General features: G+C 37.6%; 2 protein-coding genes across 6 annotated transcripts; one reads left to right on the top strand and one right to left on the bottom strand.

Annotated features, from left to right (window-relative positions):
- Positions 1–1,590: 1,590 nt before the first annotated feature.
- LOC125562965 lies at positions 1,591–19,559 on the bottom strand. Of its 3 annotated transcripts, none has more exons than XM_048727343.1 (13): positions 19,367–19,559; positions 18,702–18,842; positions 18,553–18,606; positions 17,396–17,461; positions 17,147–17,265; positions 3,986–4,031; positions 3,869–3,903; positions 3,745–3,783; positions 3,619–3,652; positions 3,294–3,437; positions 2,857–2,939; positions 2,175–2,376; positions 1,591–2,024 (listed from the first exon to the last, which is right to left on the bottom strand). In XM_048727343.1, exons 1-13 carry the CDS (start codon positions 19,557–19,559, stop codon positions 1,837–1,839), a joined length of 1,344 nt encoding a protein of 447 aa, XP_048583300.1. In that variant the 3' UTR covers positions 1,591–1,836. The 3 variants fall into 3 exon arrangements, with proteins under 3 accessions (XP_048583300.1, XP_048583301.1, XP_048583303.1); XM_048727344.1 differs by having other exon boundaries at positions 3,745–3,780; XM_048727346.1 differs by lacking the exons at positions 18,553–18,606; positions 18,702–18,842; positions 19,367–19,559 and adding an exon at positions 17,752–17,977.
- LOC125562964 lies at positions 8,747–15,113 on the top strand. Of its 3 annotated transcripts, none has more exons than XM_048727341.1 (13): positions 8,747–8,939; positions 9,464–9,604; positions 9,700–9,753; positions 10,845–10,910; positions 11,041–11,159; positions 12,673–12,718; positions 12,801–12,835; positions 12,924–12,959; positions 13,052–13,085; positions 13,267–13,410; positions 13,765–13,847; positions 14,328–14,529; positions 14,680–15,113. In XM_048727341.1, exons 1-13 carry the CDS (start codon positions 8,747–8,749, stop codon positions 14,865–14,867), a joined length of 1,341 nt encoding a protein of 446 aa, XP_048583298.1. In that variant the 3' UTR covers positions 14,868–15,113. The 3 variants fall into 3 exon arrangements, with proteins under 3 accessions (XP_048583298.1, XP_048583297.1, XP_048583299.1); XM_048727340.1 differs by having other exon boundaries at positions 12,921–12,959; XM_048727342.1 differs by lacking the exons at positions 8,747–8,939; positions 9,464–9,604; positions 9,700–9,753 and adding an exon at positions 10,328–10,554 and having other exon boundaries at positions 12,921–12,959.
- Positions 19,560–19,724: the final 165 nt, after the last annotated feature.

The raw sequence follows: 19,724 nt of genomic DNA, 5'->3' as shown, positions 1-19,724 counted from the left end.
CGAAGCAGTGCAACTGCTCACTGAAATCCTAGGCCATTTATAGGCAGGATAATATATTTTTGGTCTCTACTGTTGTCCGTTCTCACCTTTCTTAATTTGATTTCGATCTAATCAAACTCCGAGTAAATGCCGGGGTTGTTAAACCGCAATAATTTCGCTCAGCCCAACTCATTACGCCCCTGCGTTTGGAATATTCAAGGGTTTAACAGCAAAGAACTGGGGTCTAAACTCAAATTACGTGATGAGGTAAATAACATATTTTTGCATCATGATATTATTGGAGTTGTCGAAACGCATGCTGGACCTCTCGCAGATCTGTCTGTTTCTTACTTCAAAAATTTCAATTTACACCGCAAAAACCGGCACGCGTTACGCGGGTGGTATAACTGTTTACATCAGAAAAACAATAAGTAAGGGTGTTAGCTACGTACCCTCTGACAACCCTAACGTGGTCTGGTGTGGTCTGGAGTAAAACAATTTTTTTAGTCTAGATGGAGATGTATACCCATGCAGAAATTTGAGTATGTAAAGGGGATGTAAAAGGTATGTTGTTTGATACCATTTACCTACCATATACTTCCTAAAAACATACCCTCTACATACCAACTTGGAAGGCATGTAATGGGTATGTAATACATATGAAAATTGGACATAGTAAAATATACCTTTTACATAACCAAAAGCGACCTTGATATTGAAGACCTTGGAGTTATGTAAAAGGTAAGTGTTAGGTATGTAAATTGTGTGTAGACGGTATGTAATGAGATATCATTTACATACCAAATATTTGCTGAAAACATACCTGTTACATACCAATTTAGGTGGTATGTAATTGGCATGTAATACCTATCAAAATTGGACATTGTAAAATATACATTTTACATAACCAAAAGCGACCTTGATTTGAAGATTTATAGTTATGTAAATGGTAAGTATTAGGTATGTAGATGGCAAGTAAAATATATATAGTGGGAACCATTTACATATCAAAAACTTGCTAAAAACATACCGATTACATACCAAAATGCTACTGTTAAATGGAAATTTACATACCCATTACATACCTAAAATGTACCTTATGGGTACATAGCTCAAGGCTACCTTAAAAGGGCATGGTATAGAATTTACATAGCCATTACATACCCAAAATGTACCTTGAACATACCACAAATGCTACCGTTAAATGGAAATTATTATACCCATTACATACCTAAAATATACCTTGTACATGCCACAAACATAGCTCAAGGCTACCTGAAGAAGGCATGGTATAGAATTTACATAGCCATTACATACCCAAAATGTACCTTCACAAATAATACCGTTAAATGGAAATTTACATACCCATTACATACCTAAAATGTACCTTGGACATGCCACAAACATAGCTCAAGGCTACCTTAAAATGGCATCGTGCCAATTTTACGTACAATACATTATCTAAATGTGTCCCATAGCTAAAGGGATAACTTGGAATAAGCGACTGAGCCAAGCAGCTAGTCTTTCCTTGTTTGTAAGCATATCAATAAAACGCCCCTGCAACATGGTATCTATGCCTCTACATGTCACACGCAAAATTTAAACCCAAAGAACGTTGTATAACACACTTTATGCGCAAAGTAAAACTAAATTGTTGCTTAAAGATCAATAAGATTACCTGGAACTGCTAAGCTGCAAAGGTAAAGTTACTAACCTGGAAATCACTGGAAATGTTTAATTGATTCCTAGATCGGCACATAATCTCGATTCACAAAAAATGACTTTTTTGATTACTAGTTCGAATTGTTTATTATCAAATATAAATTTAAAAAAATGGTAAAAACTATGCCAAAGTTTTCAATCAAGCAAAGACTCATCTGCGTCGTAGTCATCATCATCATCATCAGGAAGACTAGGCAGACTTGGCAGATCATCTTCACAAGCTGACTTCCGTGCTGCTCTCCTCAAGTTTTTTATACTTAGGTTCATGGCACTTGTGATGCCTTTTTTACACCCGTCTGGGAGGTTCTGCCTCGACGCATATGCTATTAATGTAACAAAAAATCACTTCGCATTACGTTTGTTATTATCGTCATTAATTGAGTTATTCAATATACCAAATATTCGCGGTACCATAACTTCACCTGATGCGAAAACAATTTAATGTGGGAAAATCAAAACTTAGCTTTTCTCACCTTTAATAGTGGTTATAATTTGCTGGTTAAGCAAATTTCCCACCTCCCCCTGCTCAGAGATTTTTCCCTCGCGCCTTTCTTCTTCTGAAAAAAACGCCTTTAAAAGGCGTGTAGCCAGCGAGGACTTGGTGTGTGCGGTTTTGCACAATGCAAGTGCTGTCCTCGAAAGGAAGACACCACTGCCCGCAACTAATTCAACTAACTGCAAATAATGAAAGAAAAAAAAAACGTTCAGTACCCAAAATAACATATAGTTCATAAAACGACGTCAATAATACTTGAGTTATTTTTTTAAATATCGTATCAAGTACTCGCGATAGGACAAGCTCTTGCTTTCACGGGCAATTGGAAATAGTTAGTTGTCATTTGAACAAAGTCGGCGGCTACTGAGTGATCTGATTAGTAAATTATCATTGTCAAGCGCTGGAAAGTCCCGGCTGTTGCGAATCGGGACTTCCCGAATTAACAAGCGAGGACCACTCATAGCCACTGACTTCGTTTGAATGGCAGCTAAGTATTTCAAGTCGCCCAAGAAAATCTATCTGTGACCTGATGCCCGTAAGGTTGGATTACACCTCACACTCATTTTTATTTAAACTTTTTTAAACTAAAGACTTATGTTCAAGGCTGACTAATAAACCCTGCACTGTTCTCAAATTCCTGTATCCATCCTTATTATTACCTTTCTCGTTGCCGCTTCTGCCTCACTCATCACGCCTACCCGCCCATCATTTACTTGTACATTTGGTACTCGAAGCTCATTTCCTAAAATCAATGACAATTATAAAATGATCTCTATATCATCAGAAAACAAACTAGAAGAGGATGGCGTAAACGTGGAAAATGATCTCTATATCATCAGAAAACAATCTAGAAGAGGATGACGTAAACGTAAAAAATAATTTTTCAACTAAAAGGACAGAGAGGAAAGATGCAAGATAACTATTTTTTAGCTCAATATTTTGCATATAAGCTCCCTTTTTGTCGGAGAACAAAATATCAAAATTAAAAATGTAACTTACGCTATGTCTTGAAAGATATTTCAAAGGCTATCTGTGAAAAAGCCCAACAAAATACGAAATGGCGCCCGTTTTGACCCATTAAATTGAAAATATTTACCTTGGATACCATCTGATCTGCTCAGTCTCCTGAATCGCGCTTCCAAAGCCCCATATTTTTCCTTCAGCTCACTAAGCTCATCTCTCGTGGAAACACACATAGGATTTGGGCAAAGTGGCCTTTTTTTTGGTTCTTTCTGCGCATCTGAAATAGAAAAAAAAATTAATAGAGCGGAAACCCTCAAGTAGAACCTGAATAAAAGACATCTGATTTTGGAGTCTATACTGAACTGTTCTTTTTACAGCAATTCTACCCTGAAAATGGGGATAATAATTTTTGATATAAATATGAAATAGAAAAGTGAAATAATGACAAAAATACTTACGCTGCGTATGTGCTGGCTTGTCTCTTGTGACTCCCTGTTGGTTAATTAAAGAGAGACTTCAAACTTGGGGATCTATACTAGTGTATTTTTATGCGTTTCAGAACCGTTTAATTGAAATTGACAAACCTTGAGTGACGATGTTGATAAATCGCGGGAGGCCGACTTCTTTGAAAATAGAAATGCGGTTGAAAAAATTTTATAGAGGTATAGAATTAAGATCCTGAACTTCTCATTCAAATTGCGTACCAACCTGGACTATTTGTTCTGACTGATTCAGCTCGCACCCTGTGATAAACGGATGAAACGTAAATAGCTAATCATCATGAATGATCATAGACTTGAGAATACAAATTGGAGTATTCCTTACCCGCTCTTTGTGTTGATCTCTCGTTGATAGCAACAATCGAGATGTCCTATATGTACATAAACAAACATTGTCTATTATGATTTTCTATGATTTCATAAATTTGAGGATATCTCGATTCTCAGTGCTGAGAATTCTTGCTCGCAAAGTTCAGTGTACTTTCTCGCAATTCTTTACTGGTCGTGCTCGAGGAACGGGATCTGTACAGGACCTGAAATGATCCCAGGACCCGAAACGATCCCAGGACCCGAAATGATCCCCAAAAGTACCCCAACTGATCCTCGGACCCGAAACGATACCGAGGAGTCCCCGAAATCAACCCCAAGGAATTACGGTAATGGACAGAGGGAAAGCAGAAGAAATACTTGCAATTCTTGAATCATAATAAAGGGTTACAGCGACTCGATTTCTAAACAACGTGACTTAAAAATATTAAATTCCAACACAATACTTCTATTTATTACATTGCCCGGCGTTAAACCCATAAACAGAGTCCAAAACAAATACACAACTTTAAATTGCTACTGAAAGGAATATAGCATAAACATAGCACAGCCTTGCTCAGATCAACCAAACTTTTGACCTTCCATCACACTCTTAACATTTTGCGGTTCCGACCCACACAAAATGAAAAGTATGTATTTGGTATGTAACCTGTATGTAAAAGGCATGTCTTTTTTGTACTGGATATGTATTGGGTATGTAAAAAAATACATACCTTTTACATACCTATACTTACATACCCTAAACATACCCTTTTCTTTTAGCCATCTATGTATTTGGTATGTAAAAATACATGCCTTTTATTCACCCACACTTACATACCAAAAACATACCAATCCTATCCAATGCACTTCTATGTATTTGGTATGTAAAAATACATACCTTTTATATATCTGTCCTTACACACCAAAAACATACCCCTTCTCTTTTAGACGTCTGTGTATTTGGTATGTAAAAATACATATCAATTACATATCCATTCTTACATACCAAAAACATACCGTTCTCTTTAATCCATATCTATGTATTTGGTATGTAAAAATACAAACCTAATATATACCCATTCTTTCATCCCAAACATTTGCCGTTGATCTATGTATTTGGTATGTAAAAAAAACATATCTTTCACATACCTATACTTTTATACCCAAAAAAATGGCAGTATTAGGCCATCTATGTATTTGGTATGTGAAAATACATACTATTTACATACCCATTCTAACATACCAAAAACACACCCATCTCATTGCTGTATTTGGTATTGAAAAAATGCATGCCTTTACATACCTATACTTTCAAAAAAGCATACCTTCATTCAGGGCTCTTCTATTAATTTCGTATTCAAAAATACTTTAACCTATTCACATACCCATTGTATGAACTAATAATAAAAATAATATTTATGGTAATGGGTCATTATTCTTGAAATCACAAAAAATTTATTTATAAATAAATAATTAATTAACTAAATAAAAAATCTGTAAAAACAATTATGAAAAGTACCAGTGATAAGTAATACGGTATATTTCTAATGATATTTAATTTTGGGTGCAGTTTGGAATTAGGATTAATTATATAAGGTAAATTTACATTGTGATTCTCACTCTATATTGTCTTTGCGGGAAAAAAAAATTCTCATTCTCGCTCAATCCTATTGGGAGGTATCCCAAGAAAAAAACAATTGTCATTACCAGTGTCAATAAAAAAACATGTCTGAATTAGTGTATGAACAGGTACGCAAACAATGCCTAACGGTTTCCTGTTCATGGGAATCAGATGCCTGACTTCTGCTTTTGGTCCTCTCAAGTCTGAGCTGGATAAGTGTTTAGAGTGCAGTATTTCATATTCCTCTATCATAGCTACATAACCATGCTCAGTACACTGGCAAACCACCTCGCAGGTAGAGCTTCGGCAGGGCTTTTTGTACTTGACAAAATAGAGGACGGACCCATAAGCCATCTCATCATCATCAGGCTTTGTAAACTGTACAACAGTCGAATTTCGTTTTGTTACTCGGGTGTATCCTGCACTGTGGATAATGTTATCGCCACGTTTTAATCGGTAAAAACATTTGTACATTATGTCGAATATTGCCACATTTCCAGCAATTATTTGTAGTTGTTCAACTTCCTGGAGAGCGCTGATGATATCAGGTTTAAGAGATCCCAGTACCTGAAGCTTTAGATTCTCATCAATTTCCTCGCTCACATGCCCAACCCTTCGTTTTTGAGTTAATGACTGACAAAAGTGTTTTACGTTTAAATCCGTCACATTTTCAATCATTTCTGGTAAATGTTGTAAAATGGAAACAGCTCTAACAATTTGGCCCTCAACATTTTGTGAACCATGAAAGAGGCTTCTTAAGTCTCCATTTAAGTCCTCGTAGAAAAAACAAGAATTACTGAAAAGAGGGCCGTTGAATCTAACAGAATCAGCAAGATGTAAAAGCTGATGAAGATTAAAAGTCATAAATCTGTCATCGTAGAGTCCTTGAGCTCGAAGACAAAAATGTTCCAATAGCTGATTAGCCTTGTTTATCTCCATTGGAGAAATTGACTCTTTAAGCAACATATAAACACCACACACAAAAAGCATTAAGTGCTGATAGTGTTCATTTGGCAAAATACCCTGCATTACAGGCAAGGAATAATAAAGTAGCCAGGTTCGTAACTCAGACGCTTTGTAATGCGACCGTTCCTCAACACTTCTTGGTATCCTGCTGACGTAGTTTGGCGGTTTTATCCTCTCACGCCGTTCGTCACATGCTTTGACGCTATTTCCACAATACCAAGAACATTTCTTGTGTTTCTTGTCGAACCAGTAGCACAGTAATTGTTTCATTACTCCTAACAAAACAGCGTGCATATAATCAATTGCCATTCCTTTGACAATATTAAAACCTGGAAATCCAAATGCCATGCTTATACCTTTCACGCCATCTACAGTAGTAGCTTTACTCGGAGACTGCGCAGCGCTCTTTGCATCTCTCAAAAACTCGCTGTGTGTTCTTAATGGAGATAATTTTTTCCGGTCTGGCATTTTAACGTAAGGGAAAATGCGACAGTTGCCTTTTTTCTCTGTCCTTACGTTTTGCCCTTTTGCCTTGCAATATGGGCAACCACATTCACCATTAAATTGCTTCATACACATGAAGAGGCATTTTGCAGGAGCATCCATTGTAGTGCTTATTACAATAGCTCGCCAAGTTATATCAGAACCATTTAGATTTAAGGTAAATCCGTCATTATAAAGTGTTTGAAACATGTCCTTAAAAGGATGCAGAAAAACTGAAAAGAGAGGTTTCGTGTTCCCGAACCAAAGGCCTGCAAAAAGGCGATACTTTCTTGAATACCTCATACGCGGAGGCAAATCACATATAACCATGTAAACCGGCCATATAGCATAGCTGGAGCTTTTAAACAATGCCACACCGTCCGTGTTTAGCTGAATAGCAAAATTGTTTGGATTTCTCAAAAAACCATGTTCTTTAAAAAATAATTGATAATTTTCGCCGTCAATTATATCCTCGATGTTTTCTGGGCAGTTCCGCCTTCTTTTGTCTTCCTCGTGGTTGAATCGGTAGGACGTAAGAGCTTCTACAAACGAACTGTCTTTAAGCATGCATGACAGCTGTGTGATAATTGGAAATACTATAAACGTATCCCATGTCTTACTTTTTCCAGGGGCGAAGCTCTTTTTGCAGTGCACGCAATTTTGCGTTGCGATTGGCTTAGTTTTTCCCAAGTATCGATTGCACCTTGTACAAAAATAGTGCCACTCTATGGGGGCACTCATGGAGCCTAGGTGATTCCAGAGTGTGTGAAGTGTTTTCATGCATCTATTAGGTACCGGGCAATGAAGGGAGATAAGTATTAACAGATGGGAAATCGCGGAAGCAGTAAGGCTCTCTGCCATCGCAAATGTCATTATAGCTGCTAGATGCATGGTCACTGTTAGCAAACTACCAGAATAAATTGGCGGATCCTGCTCTTGTGCAGTCATCAGGTCTAAATCTGCCCCGTCACTTTCAATTGAAGAGTCATCCAGCTCAATAAAGTCTTCTTGTTCTTCGTTCTCGTCTTTACTTCCATGTTCATTGTTAATTTCAGTTTCCGAGTCAAAAACGACGTCTGCAAGTTTCTCCCAGTCTTCGTTATCCAAATATTCATATATCTCCGCTCGGTTTTCAAAATTTCTGCTAGTGTGAACAGTGTCGGAATTACAAGTGGTCTCGCATGCAGTACAATCAGCTACAAAATTATCTTCGCTTTCGGATAGGACGTCATCAGGGTATTCGGCTATTATATCCTCCGTCGTTAAACTAGAAGCTCCCGCGAGAGTATCGTCTATCTTATCTTCTGTTTCTAAATCCAATAAGTTATCATTTTCGTTAGGATGAGAATCTGCAAACTTGCTTCTTGTTCGGGTTGTCCTGGGGATCTTGGATGGCGAAGTAATTGTGTTATAATACTGACAGTACCGTCCTTGCTTTTTTCGATTCTTTCGACCATCCATGTTGTTTTTGCCTGTAACATGAAAGTAATTCCGTCTAGTTTTCAGTTGTTTGTTCAGGCCATTATCTCTGGCCTACGGTATCAATCAATCTTGGCAGTTTCGACCTGATTGGTCAGTTTTGTTTTATTTTGTGATGGTCACGTCTATTTCGAGCACGATCTGGTTAATAACTAGCCTTTGTCGCATCCGTTTTTCCTACTCGAACTTTTAAATAGTCGATCACCCGACCGACATTTTCAACTACAAATGGCATCTCGTTTTCCAGCATTTGCATTGGTTAAATGGATAGGCGATCCAGAGCCCGAGTGTTGGAAGGTGATATATACGAAAAATATATGTACCGAGGATATACCGGAGGGAGTAATCGAGGGTTCAACCTACAATGCTGTGTGGCATCCCAAGCAAGAAATGGCCCGCGCCAAAGTTTTAAAACTTCATGGTAAGTCTCTTAATAATAACTTCCCATTATACATGTTGCATTAAAATTGCCTGGACGTATTAATGATTTGCAATCGAACATATCTAACCCTCAACGAACGCGATAAATGACAGTTAAACTTGAAATTCTGGTCTGCCCGAAGAACTCGGCGCTGATCACCCGAGTGTGAATTTGGAATATAAGAGTTAACCACCATACAATTCGGATTTTACAGACATTGGCCTCGGTTTTATGCTTGTTTGCCCCTTATAATTATTTTCAGAATCACCTAAAAAAATCACCATGTGGCGCTTAGCTGTTATCACTAAATTCCACAGTTGCGACAGAGGCGAGACTTGGCGCTCCTTGATTGATTTTAATCGAGTAGTATAATATAGTTGTATGAAATACTGTATTTTATTGCTTGAGACGATTAGATTGGCATGAGTTGTACTCCTTGGTTAAAAGTTAATAAAAACAAGAACACATTGCTGTTATACTTTCAGATAACAAAGCTTTTTTAAATGCTGTTTTTGCACTTACAGATAGTAAAGCTTTCTTGAATAGTATAAGGAAGCACGAGTACATAGACCCGTTTGAAGAACAACGGAAGGCGACTTTAGATGGTGGGAAGCGACGCCCAAAACCAAAAACTTTGGGAGGCGATTTTGTTGCTGAAGATATTGGTATTTGACTTATCTTTGTTTACTCATGTTTGCGTTTATGTAATGAGTCGTGGCGTTTAATATAAATATTTTCAGTGATTTTATCGGTTTCACAGAAATAGATGTGGCCCGAGAAACGGCAACAACCCGAGAAACGGCAACAACCGGAGGTGGGTAAACAAAAGCTTTAATGTTGCGTGAGTTTTTTTTTTTTTTTTGTAGTCTTTTGTAGTCCTGAGAGACTTTTATATTTACCGTCATGAAAAGCACTTTATGAATAATGCTTTTAATCAAAGGTAATTAAGTACTGTTTGCATTTCGTAACATGGAGTTCCCCAGGTAGAATCTGTTTCCGGCACTGTCAATGATAAGAACATGATAAGAACAAACATGCCGGAAATGCCTTCAAGGTTGAATCATCTAAAAGAGCGTTTTAGGATGTCAAACATATATCAAATAAAAGGATATGGTTCTCTTTTTGATCGGTCTGTTATTAGGAATCAAAAAGTAGTTCCGTTGTATTTTGTTCCGTCTGCAGAGGCCAATTACATACGCCTCTCTTTAGCCGCTCCAAATTGTTGCCGTGAAATATATTAAAAGCTATTCTACATTCGCGGTTTGATTGATAATAGTCTAGGTGACAAGCAGACAAGAGATGGACCGAATAATATTGGTTTATCGAGATTTTGCAAAGTATCGGCTCATTATAAAAGCGGCGTAAATAACCTTTAAGACTTAAAATTCTAATCTATTAATCTTGAATCTATAGCTGAGGGACTAAAATCCGAATCATTTGACTGCTCAGTCTCTCTTTTGTCAAAACGTCCATAAAACAAGAATTATGACGTCCGTGCTGCCCGCGCTCTATTCACTGGCCCAGTATAAGGGTCAAGTCGATGGGGCTCTGATTTCCCCGCACCACAAGGCCAGGGACCAAGGGGCTACCACGGCGGGAGCATTTTCCAGCACAAGTTAGATGATTTTTGCTTGAATCATGTCCACCCGAATACTTTTAAGCCTTTTGAAATAAAAAAAGCGATGAGATGTGGTAATTACGAACTTTAATCACGATGAAGTTCACAAACTCAATTCGAAACACACAAAAAAAGCTAGTTTCGCAATGAATGTTTAGTTCGGAGCGAACTTCGGGATATTCTTGGGAAAAGTATGAAAACAACTGAAATGAAACAATTTCCTCCGGGCCTTAAACAATGGGTCATAAAGTGTTATTTATTACCTTTATTTTAATTTATGGTTATAGGCAAGAATGTCAATGAGGAAGAGAAGAAAAAAACTAAAAAAAGGACCAGTGACAAAGCTTCTTCGGGTACGTCACTACTTGCATAATATGACAATAATAGTATAGTAAAAAAATAGAGTACTTGGGAAAATTTAAGCGGCAGAACCACTGAAGTACATGATTGGTGAAATTCATAATAACAATAAATCCTCAACAGATAGTAATGCTCCAGTTAAGAAGAAAAAGTCATCAAAAAAATCATCAAAAAACACCCCCCCTGCGACAACTGTGACCGGAACTGTGGAAAGTTGCGACCAAATTGCTGAGACACTTGAGGTTAGATTTTCAAACATTTTCAAAGAAATGGAGCTTGTGAATGTGAGAAATATACTCTATACCACCCCTCCTTCCCTCATAACTATCTTCAAACACCCAAGAAAAACAGGTCAATCGAAAGAACTGTCATGCTCGAGAGGATCTGTACAGGACCCGAAATGATCCCAGGACCCGAAACGATCCCAGGACCCGAAACGATCCCAGGACCCGAAACGATCCCCAAAAGTACCCCAACTGATCCCGGGACCCGAAACAATCCCCAAGAGTCCCCGAAATGAACCCCAAGGAATTACAGTAATGGACAACTAAAGGAATGTGTAAGGATTGGCTTTCAGTTTTAAAAACATATGAAACATTTAGCTTTGTTTGTGTTATTAAAAGGAAATTTACATTAACTAAAACTATAGTATTAAGATTTTTATTTACGACTGCGGGGGAAATACAGTGGTTGAGTCAGAAATTGGGGTCAACTAACAATTCCTGTGATAGTAATTTGAGGAGCCCGGCGTGGATAAATCATTTTTACATAACAAGCCATAAAAGAAAGTCTTAACAGATGGGACATGCTGCTTTACATAGGAAGCGAAATGTTTTAAAGTTATTTTTTGACATGTTTGTTTTCGGTGAATGAAAGACCTATCATATCATGAGATCATGCCGGGGTGTACGCACGACTACATGAGGAAATTCAAAACTCACATAATATTGCTTTCACATCCTCTTAATATTTTGCATCGGTAGTAGAAGGGTTGTTCGAGTGTATTACTCAGTGTACTTTTGTCATTCCATCTTCTCTGCCAAACCGGCTGCCTAAAATGTGTCGGTAAATATTCGCTCGTAGGAACAAGGATTTCGTGGTGAAATACATGTTTGGTTGTCAGATGAATATTAATTTTTAGGGGTGATGTTTACCGGAAATGAGATTTATAGTGTCGGAGTCATGTGTCGGAACCGCAAAATGTTAAGAGTGTGATGGAAGGTCAAAAGTTTGGTTGATCTGAGCAAGGCTGTGCTATGTTTATGCTATATTCCTTTCAGTAGCAATTTAAAGTTGTGTATTTGTTTTGGACTCTGTTTATGGGTTTAACGCCGGGCAATGTAATAAATAGAAGTATTGTGTTGGAATTTAATATTTTTAAGTCACGTTGTTTAGAAATCGAGTCGCTGTAACCCTTTATTATGATTCAAGAATTGCAAGTATTTCTTCTGCTTTCCCTCTGTCCATTACCGTAATTCCTTGGGGTTGATTTCGGGGACTCCTCGGTATCGTTTCGGGTCCGAGGATCAGTTGGGGTACTTTTGGGGATCATTTCGGGTCCTGGGATCGTTTCGGGTCCTGGGATCATTTCAGGTCCTGTACAGATCCCGTTCCTCGAGCACGACCAGTAAAGAATTGCGAGAAAGTACACTGAACTTTGCGAGCAAGAATTCTCAGCACTGAGAATCGAGATATCCTCAAATTTATGAAATCATAGAAAATCATAATAGACAATGTTTGTTTATGTACATATAGGACATCTCGATTGTTGCTATCAACGAGAGATCAACACAAAGAGCGGGTAAGGAATACTCCAATTTGTATTCTCAAGTCTATGATCATTCATGATGATTAGCTATTTACGTTTCATCCGTTTATCACAGGGTGCGAGCTGAATCAGTCAGAACAAATAGTCCAGGTTGGTACGCAATTTGAATGAGAAGTTCAGGATCTTAATTCTATACCTCTATAAAATTTTTTCAACCGCATTTCTATTTTCAAAGAAGTCGGCCTCCCGCGATTTATCAACATCGTCACTCAAGGTTTGTCAATTTCAATTAAACGGTTCTGAAACGCATAAAAATACACTAGTATAGATCCCCAAGTTTGAAGTCTCTCTTTAATTAACCAACAGGGAGTCACAAGAGACAAGCCAGCACATACGCAGCGTAAGTATTTTTGTCATTATTTCACTTTTCTATTTCATATTTATATCAAAAATTATTATCCCCATTTTCAGGGTAGAATTGCTGTAAAAAGAACAGTTCAGTATAGACTCCAAAATCAGATGTCTTTTATTCAGGTTCTACTTGAGGGTTTCCGCTCTATTAATTTTTTTTTCTATTTCAGATGCGCAGAAAGAACCAAAAAAAAGGCCACTTTGCCCAAATCCTATGTGTGTTTCCACGAGAGATGAGCTTAGTGAGCTGAAGGAAAAATATGGGGCTTTGGAAGCGCGATTCAGGAGACTGAGCAGATCAGATGGTATCCAAGGTAAATATTTTCAATTTAATGGGTCAAAACGGGCGCCATTTCGTATTTTGTTGGGCTTTTTCACAGATAGCCTTTGAAATATCTTTCAAGACATAGCGTAAGTTACATTTTTAATTTTGATATTTTGTTCTCCGACAAAAAGGGAGCTTATATGCAAAATATTGAGCTAAAAAATAGTTATCTTGCATCTTTCCTCTCTGTCCTTTTAGTTGAAAAATTATTTTTTACGTTTACGTCATCCTCTTCTAGATTGTTTTCTGATGATATAGAGATCATTTTCCACGTTTACGCCATCCTCTTCTAGTTTGTTTTCTGATGATATAGAGATCATTTTATAATTGTCATTGATTTTAGGAAATGAGCTTCGAGTACCAAATGTACAAGTAAATGATGGGCGGGTAGGCGTGATGAGTGAGGCAGAAGCGGCAACGAGAAAGGTAATAATAAGGATGGATACAGGAATTTGAGAACAGTGCAGGGTTTATTAGTCAGCCTTGAACATAAGTCTTTAGTTTAAAAAAGTTTAAATAAAAATGAGTGTGAGGTGTAATCCAACCTTACGGGCATCAGGTCACAGATAGATTTTCTTGGGCGACTTGAAATACTTAGCTGCCATTCAAACGAAGTCAGTGGCTATGAGTGGTCCTCGCTTGTTAATTCGGGAAGTCCCGATTCGCAACAGCCGGGACTTTCCAGCGCTTGACAATGATAATTTACTAATCAGATCACTCAGTAGCCGCCGACTTTGTTCAAATGACAACTAACTATTTCCAATTGCCCGTGAAAGCAAGAGCTTGTCCTATCGCGAGTACTTGATACGATATTTAAAAAAATAACTCAAGTATTATTGACGTCGTTTTATGAACTATATGTTATTTTGGGTACTGAACGTTTTTTTTTTCTTTCATTATTTGCAGTTAGTTGAATTAGTTGCGGGCAGTGGTGTCTTCCTTTCGAGGACAGCACTTGCATTGTGCAAAACCGCACACACCAAGTCCTCGCTGGCTACACGCCTTTTAAAGGCGTTTTTTTCAGAAGAAGAAAGGCGCGAGGGAAAAATCTCTGAGCAGGGGGAGGTGGGAAATTTGCTTAACCAGCAAATTATAACCACTATTAAAGGTGAGAAAAGCTAAGTTTTGATTTTCCCACATTAAATTGTTTTCGCATCAGGTGAAGTTATGGTACCGCGAATATTTGGTATATTGAATAACTCAATTAATGACGATAATAACAAACGTAATGCGAAGTGATTTTTTGTTACATTAATAGCATATGCGTCGAGGCAGAACCTCCCAGACGGGTGTAAAAAAGGCATCACAAGTGCCATGAACCTAAGTATAAAAAACTTGAGGAGAGCAGCACGGAAGTCAGCTTGTGAAGATGATCTGCCAAGTCTGCCTAGTCTTCCTGATGATGATGATGATGACTACGACGCAGATGAGTCTTTGCTTGATTGAAAACTTTGGCATAGTTTTTACCATTTTTTTAAATTTATATTTGATAATAAACAATTCGAACTAGTAATCAAAAAAGTCATTTTTTGTGAATCGAGATTATGTGCCGATCTAGGAATCAATTAAACATTTCCAGTGATTTCCAGGTTAGTAACTTTACCTTTGCAGCTTAGCAGTTCCAGGTAATCTTATTGATCTTTAAGCAACAATTTAGTTTTACTTTGCGCATAAAGTGTGTTATACAACGTTCTTTGGGTTTAAATTTTGCGTGTGACATGTAGAGGCATAGATACCATGTTGCAGGGGCGTTTTATTGATATGCTTACAAACAAGGAAAGACTAGCTGCTTGGCTCAGTCGCTTATTCCAAGTTATCCCTTTAGCTATGGGACACATTTAGATAATGTATTGTACGTAAAATTGGCACGATGCCATTTTAAGGTAGCCTTGAGCTATGTTTGTGGCATGTCCAAGGTACATTTTAGGTATGTAATGGGTATGTAAATTTCCATTTAACGGTATTATTTGTGAAGGTACATTTTGGGTATGTAATGGCTATGTAAATTCTATACCATGCCTTCTTCAGGTAGCCTTGAGCTATGTTTGTGGCATGTACAAGGTATATTTTAGGTATGTAATGGGTATAATAATTTCCATTTAACGGTAGCATTTGTGGTATGTTCAAGGTACATTTTGGGTATGTAATGGCTATGTAAATTCTATACCATGCCCTTTTAAGGTAGCCTTGAGCTATGTACCCATAAGGTACATTTTAGGTATGTAATGGGTATGTAAATTTCCATTTAACAGTAGCATTTTGGTATGTAATCGGTATGTTTTTAGCAAGTTTTTGATATGTAAATGGTTCCCACTATATATATTTTACTTGCCATCTACATACCTAATACTTACCATTTACATAACTATAAATCTTCAAATCAAGGTCGCTTTTGGTTATGTAAAATGTATATTTTACAATGTCCAATTTTGATAGGTATTACATGCCAATTACATACCACCTAAATTGGTATGTAACAGGTATGTTTTCAGCAAATATTTGGTATGTAAATGATATCTCATTACATACCGTCTACACACAATTTACATACCTAACACTTACCTTTTACATAACTCCAAGGTCTTCAATATCAAGGTCGCTTTTGGTTATGTAAAAGGTATATTTTACTATGTCCAATTTTCATATGTATTACATACCCATTACATGCCTTCCAAGTTGGTATGTAGAGGGTATGTTTTTAGGAAGTATATGGTAGGTAAATGGTATCAAACAACATACCTTTTACATCCCCTTTACATACTCAAATTTCTGCATGGGGACACATGACTCCGACACTATAAATCTCATTTCCGGTAAACATCACCCCTAAAAATTAATATTCATCTGACAACCAAACATGTATTTCACCACGAAATCCTTGTTCCTACGAGCGAATATTTACCGACACATTTTAGGCAGCCGGTTTGGCAGAGAAGATGGAATGACAAAAGTACACTGAGTAATACACTCGAACAACCCTTCTACTACCGATGCAAAATATTAAGAGGATGTGAAAGCAATATTATGTGAGTTTTGAATTTCCTCATGTAGTCGTGCGTACACCCCGGCATGATCTCATGATATGATAGGTCTTTCATTCACCGAAAACAAACATGTCAAAAAATAACTTTAAAACATTTCGCTTCCTATGTAAAGCAGCATGTCCCATCTGTTAAGACTTTCTTTTATGGCTTGTTATGTAAAAATGATTTATCCACGCCGGGCTCCTCAAATTACTATCACAGGAATTGTTAGTTGACCCCAATTTCTGACTCAACCACTGTATTTCCCCCGCAGTCGTAAATAAAAATCTTAATACTATAGTTTTAGTTAATGTAAATTTCCTTTTAATAACACAAACAAAGCTAAATGTTTCATATGTTTTTAAAACTGAAAGCCAATCCTTACACATTCCTTTAGTTGTCCATTACTGTAATTCCTTGGGGTTCATTTCGGGGACTCTTGGGGATTGTTTCGGGTCCCGGGATCAGTTGGGGTACTTTTGGGGATCGTTTCGGGTCCTGGGATCGTTTCGGGTCCTGGGATCGTTTCGGGTCCTGGGATCATTTCGGGTCCTGTACAGATCCTCTCGAGCATGACAGTTCTTTCGATTGACCTGTTTTTCTTGGGTGTTTGAAGATAGTTATGAGGGAAGGAGGGGTGGTATAGAGTATATTTCTCACATTCACAAGCTCCATTTCTTTGAAAATGTTTGAAAATCTAACCTCAAGTGTCTCAGCAATTTGGTCGCAACTTTCCACAGTTCCGGTCACAGTTGTCGCAGGGGGGGTGTTTTTTGATGATTTTTTTGATGACTTTTTCTTCTTAACTGGAGCATTACTATCTGTTGAGGATTTATTGTTATTATGAATTTCACCAATCATGTACTTCAGTGGTTCTGCCGCTTAAATTTTCCCAAGTACTCTATTTTTTTACTATACTATTATTGTCATATTATGCAAGTAGTGACGTACCCGAAGAAGCTTTGTCACTGGTCCTTTTTTTAGTTTTTTTCTTCTCTTCCTCATTGACATTCTTGCCTATAACCATAAATTAAAATAAAGGTAATAAATAACACTTTATGACCCATTGTTTAAGGCCCGGAGGAAATTGTTTCATTTCAGTTGTTTTCATACTTTTCCCAAGAATATCCCGAAGTTCGCTCCGAACTAAACATTCATTGCGAAACTAGCTTTTTTTGTGTGTTTCGAATTGAGTTTGTGAACTTCATCGTGATTAAAGTTCGTAATTACCACATCTCATCGCTTTTTTTATTTCAAAAGGCTTAAAAGTATTCGGGTGGACATGATTCAAGCAAAAATCATCTAACTTGTGCTGGAAAATGCTCCCGCCGTGGTAGCCCCTTGGTCCCTGGCCTTGTGGTGCGGGGAAATCAGAGCCCCATCGACTTGACCCTTATACTGGGCCAGTGAATAGAGCGCGGGCAGCACGGACGTCATAATTCTTGTTTTATGGACGTTTTGACAAAAGAGAGACTGAGCAGTCAAATGATTCGGATTTTAGTCCCTCAGCTATAGATTCAAGATTAATAGATTAGAATTTTAAGTCTTAAAGGTTATTTACGCCGCTTTTATAATGAGCCGATACTTTGCAAAATCTCGATAAACCAATATTATTCGGTCCATCTCTTGTCTGCTTGTCACCTAGACTATTATCAATCAAACCGCGAATGTAGAATAGCTTTTAATATATTTCACGGCAACAATTTGGAGCGGCTAAAGAGAGGCGTATGTAATTGGCCTCTGCAGACGGAACAAAATACAACGGAACTACTTTTTGATTCCTAATAACAGACCGATCAAAAAGAGAACCATATCCTTTTATTTGATATATGTTTGACATCCTAAAACGCTCTTTTAGATGATTCAACCTTGAAGGCATTTCCGGCATGTTTGTTCTTATCATGTTCTTATCATTGACAGTGCCGGAAACAGATTCTACCTGGGGAACTCCATGTTACGAAATGCAAACAGTACTTAATTACCTTTGATTAAAAGCATTATTCATAAAGTGCTTTTCATGACGGTAAATATAAAAGTCTCTCAGGACTACAAAAGACTACAAAAAAAAAAAAAAAACTCACGCAACATTAAAGCTTTTGTTTACCCACCTCCGGTTGTTGCCGTTTCTCGGGTTGTTGCCGTTTCTCGGGCCACATCTATTTCTGTGAAACCGATAAAATCACTGAAAATATTTATATTAAACGCCACGACTCATTACATAAACGCAAACATGAGTAAACAAAGATAAGTCAAATACCAATATCTTCAGCAACAAAATCGCCTCCCAAAGTTTTTGGTTTTGGGCGTCGCTTCCCACCATCTAAAGTCGCCTTCCGTTGTTCTTCAAACGGGTCTATGTACTCGTGCTTCCTTATACTATTCAAGAAAGCTTTACTATCTGTAAGTGCAAAAACAGCATTTAAAAAAGCTTTGTTATCTGAAAGTATAACAGCAATGTGTTCTTGTTTTTATTAACTTTTAACCAAGGAGTACAACTCATGCCAATCTAATCGTCTCAAGCAATAAAATACAGTATTTCATACAACTATATTATACTACTCGATTAAAATCAATCAAGGAGCGCCAAGTCTCGCCTCTGTCGCAACTGTGGAATTTAGTGATAACAGCTAAGCGCCACATGGTGATTTTTTTAGGTGATTCTGAAAATAATTATAAGGGGCAAACAAGCATAAAACCGAGGCCAATGTCTGTAAAATCCGAATTGTATGGTGGTTAACTCTTATATTCCAAATTCACACTCGGGTGATCAGCGCCGAGTTCTTCGGGCAGACCAGAATTTCAAGTTTAACTGTCATTTATCGCGTTCGTTGAGGGTTAGATATGTTCGATTGCAAATCATTAATACGTCCAGGCAATTTTAATGCAACATGTATAATGGGAAGTTATTATTAAGAGACTTACCATGAAGTTTTAAAACTTTGGCGCGGGCCATTTCTTGCTTGGGATGCCACACAGCATTGTAGGTTGAACCCTCGATTACTCCCTCCGGTATATCCTCGGTACATATATTTTTCGTATATATCACCTTCCAACACTCGGGCTCTGGATCGCCTATCCATTTAACCAATGCAAATGCTGGAAAACGAGATGCCATTTGTAGTTGAAAATGTCGGTCGGGTGATCGACTATTTAAAAGTTCGAGTAGGAAAAACGGATGCGACAAAGGCTAGTTATTAACCAGATCGTGCTCGAAATAGACGTGACCATCACAAAATAAAACAAAACTGACCAATCAGGTCGAAACTGCCAAGATTGATTG

Source organism: Nematostella vectensis, chromosome 5 (genome assembly GCF_932526225.1).
Source record: "Nematostella vectensis chromosome 5, jaNemVect1.1, whole genome shotgun sequence".
Classification (NCBI taxonomy): Eukaryota; Metazoa; Cnidaria; class Anthozoa; order Actiniaria; family Edwardsiidae; genus Nematostella; species Nematostella vectensis.
This window is presented reverse-complemented; position numbering and strand designations above follow the sequence as displayed.

Coding starts and splice junctions, on each gene's coding strand:
- LOC125562964 (XM_048727340.1), top strand. CDS start 8,747: ATGGCATCTCGTTTTCCAGCATTTGCATTGGTTAAATGGATAGGCGAT. Junction 11,160..12,672: donor AAATTGCTGAGACACTTGAG/GTTAGATTTTCA, acceptor ATGTACATATAG/GACATCTCGATTGTTGCTAT. Junction 13,086..13,266: donor CAAGCCAGCACATACGCAGC/GTAAGTATTTTT, acceptor TTTCTATTTCAG/ATGCGCAGAAAGAACCAAAA.
- LOC125562965 (XM_048727343.1), bottom strand. CDS start 19,559: ATGGCATCTCGTTTTCCAGCATTTGCATTGGTTAAATGGATAGGCGAT. Junction 3,904..3,985: donor GAGATCAACACAAAGAGCGG/GTAAGGAATACT, acceptor CGTTTATCACAG/GGTGCGAGCTGAATCAGTCA. Junction 2,377..2,856: donor CAGAAGCGGCAACGAGAAAG/GTAATAATAAGG, acceptor CATTATTTGCAG/TTAGTTGAATTAGTTGCGGG.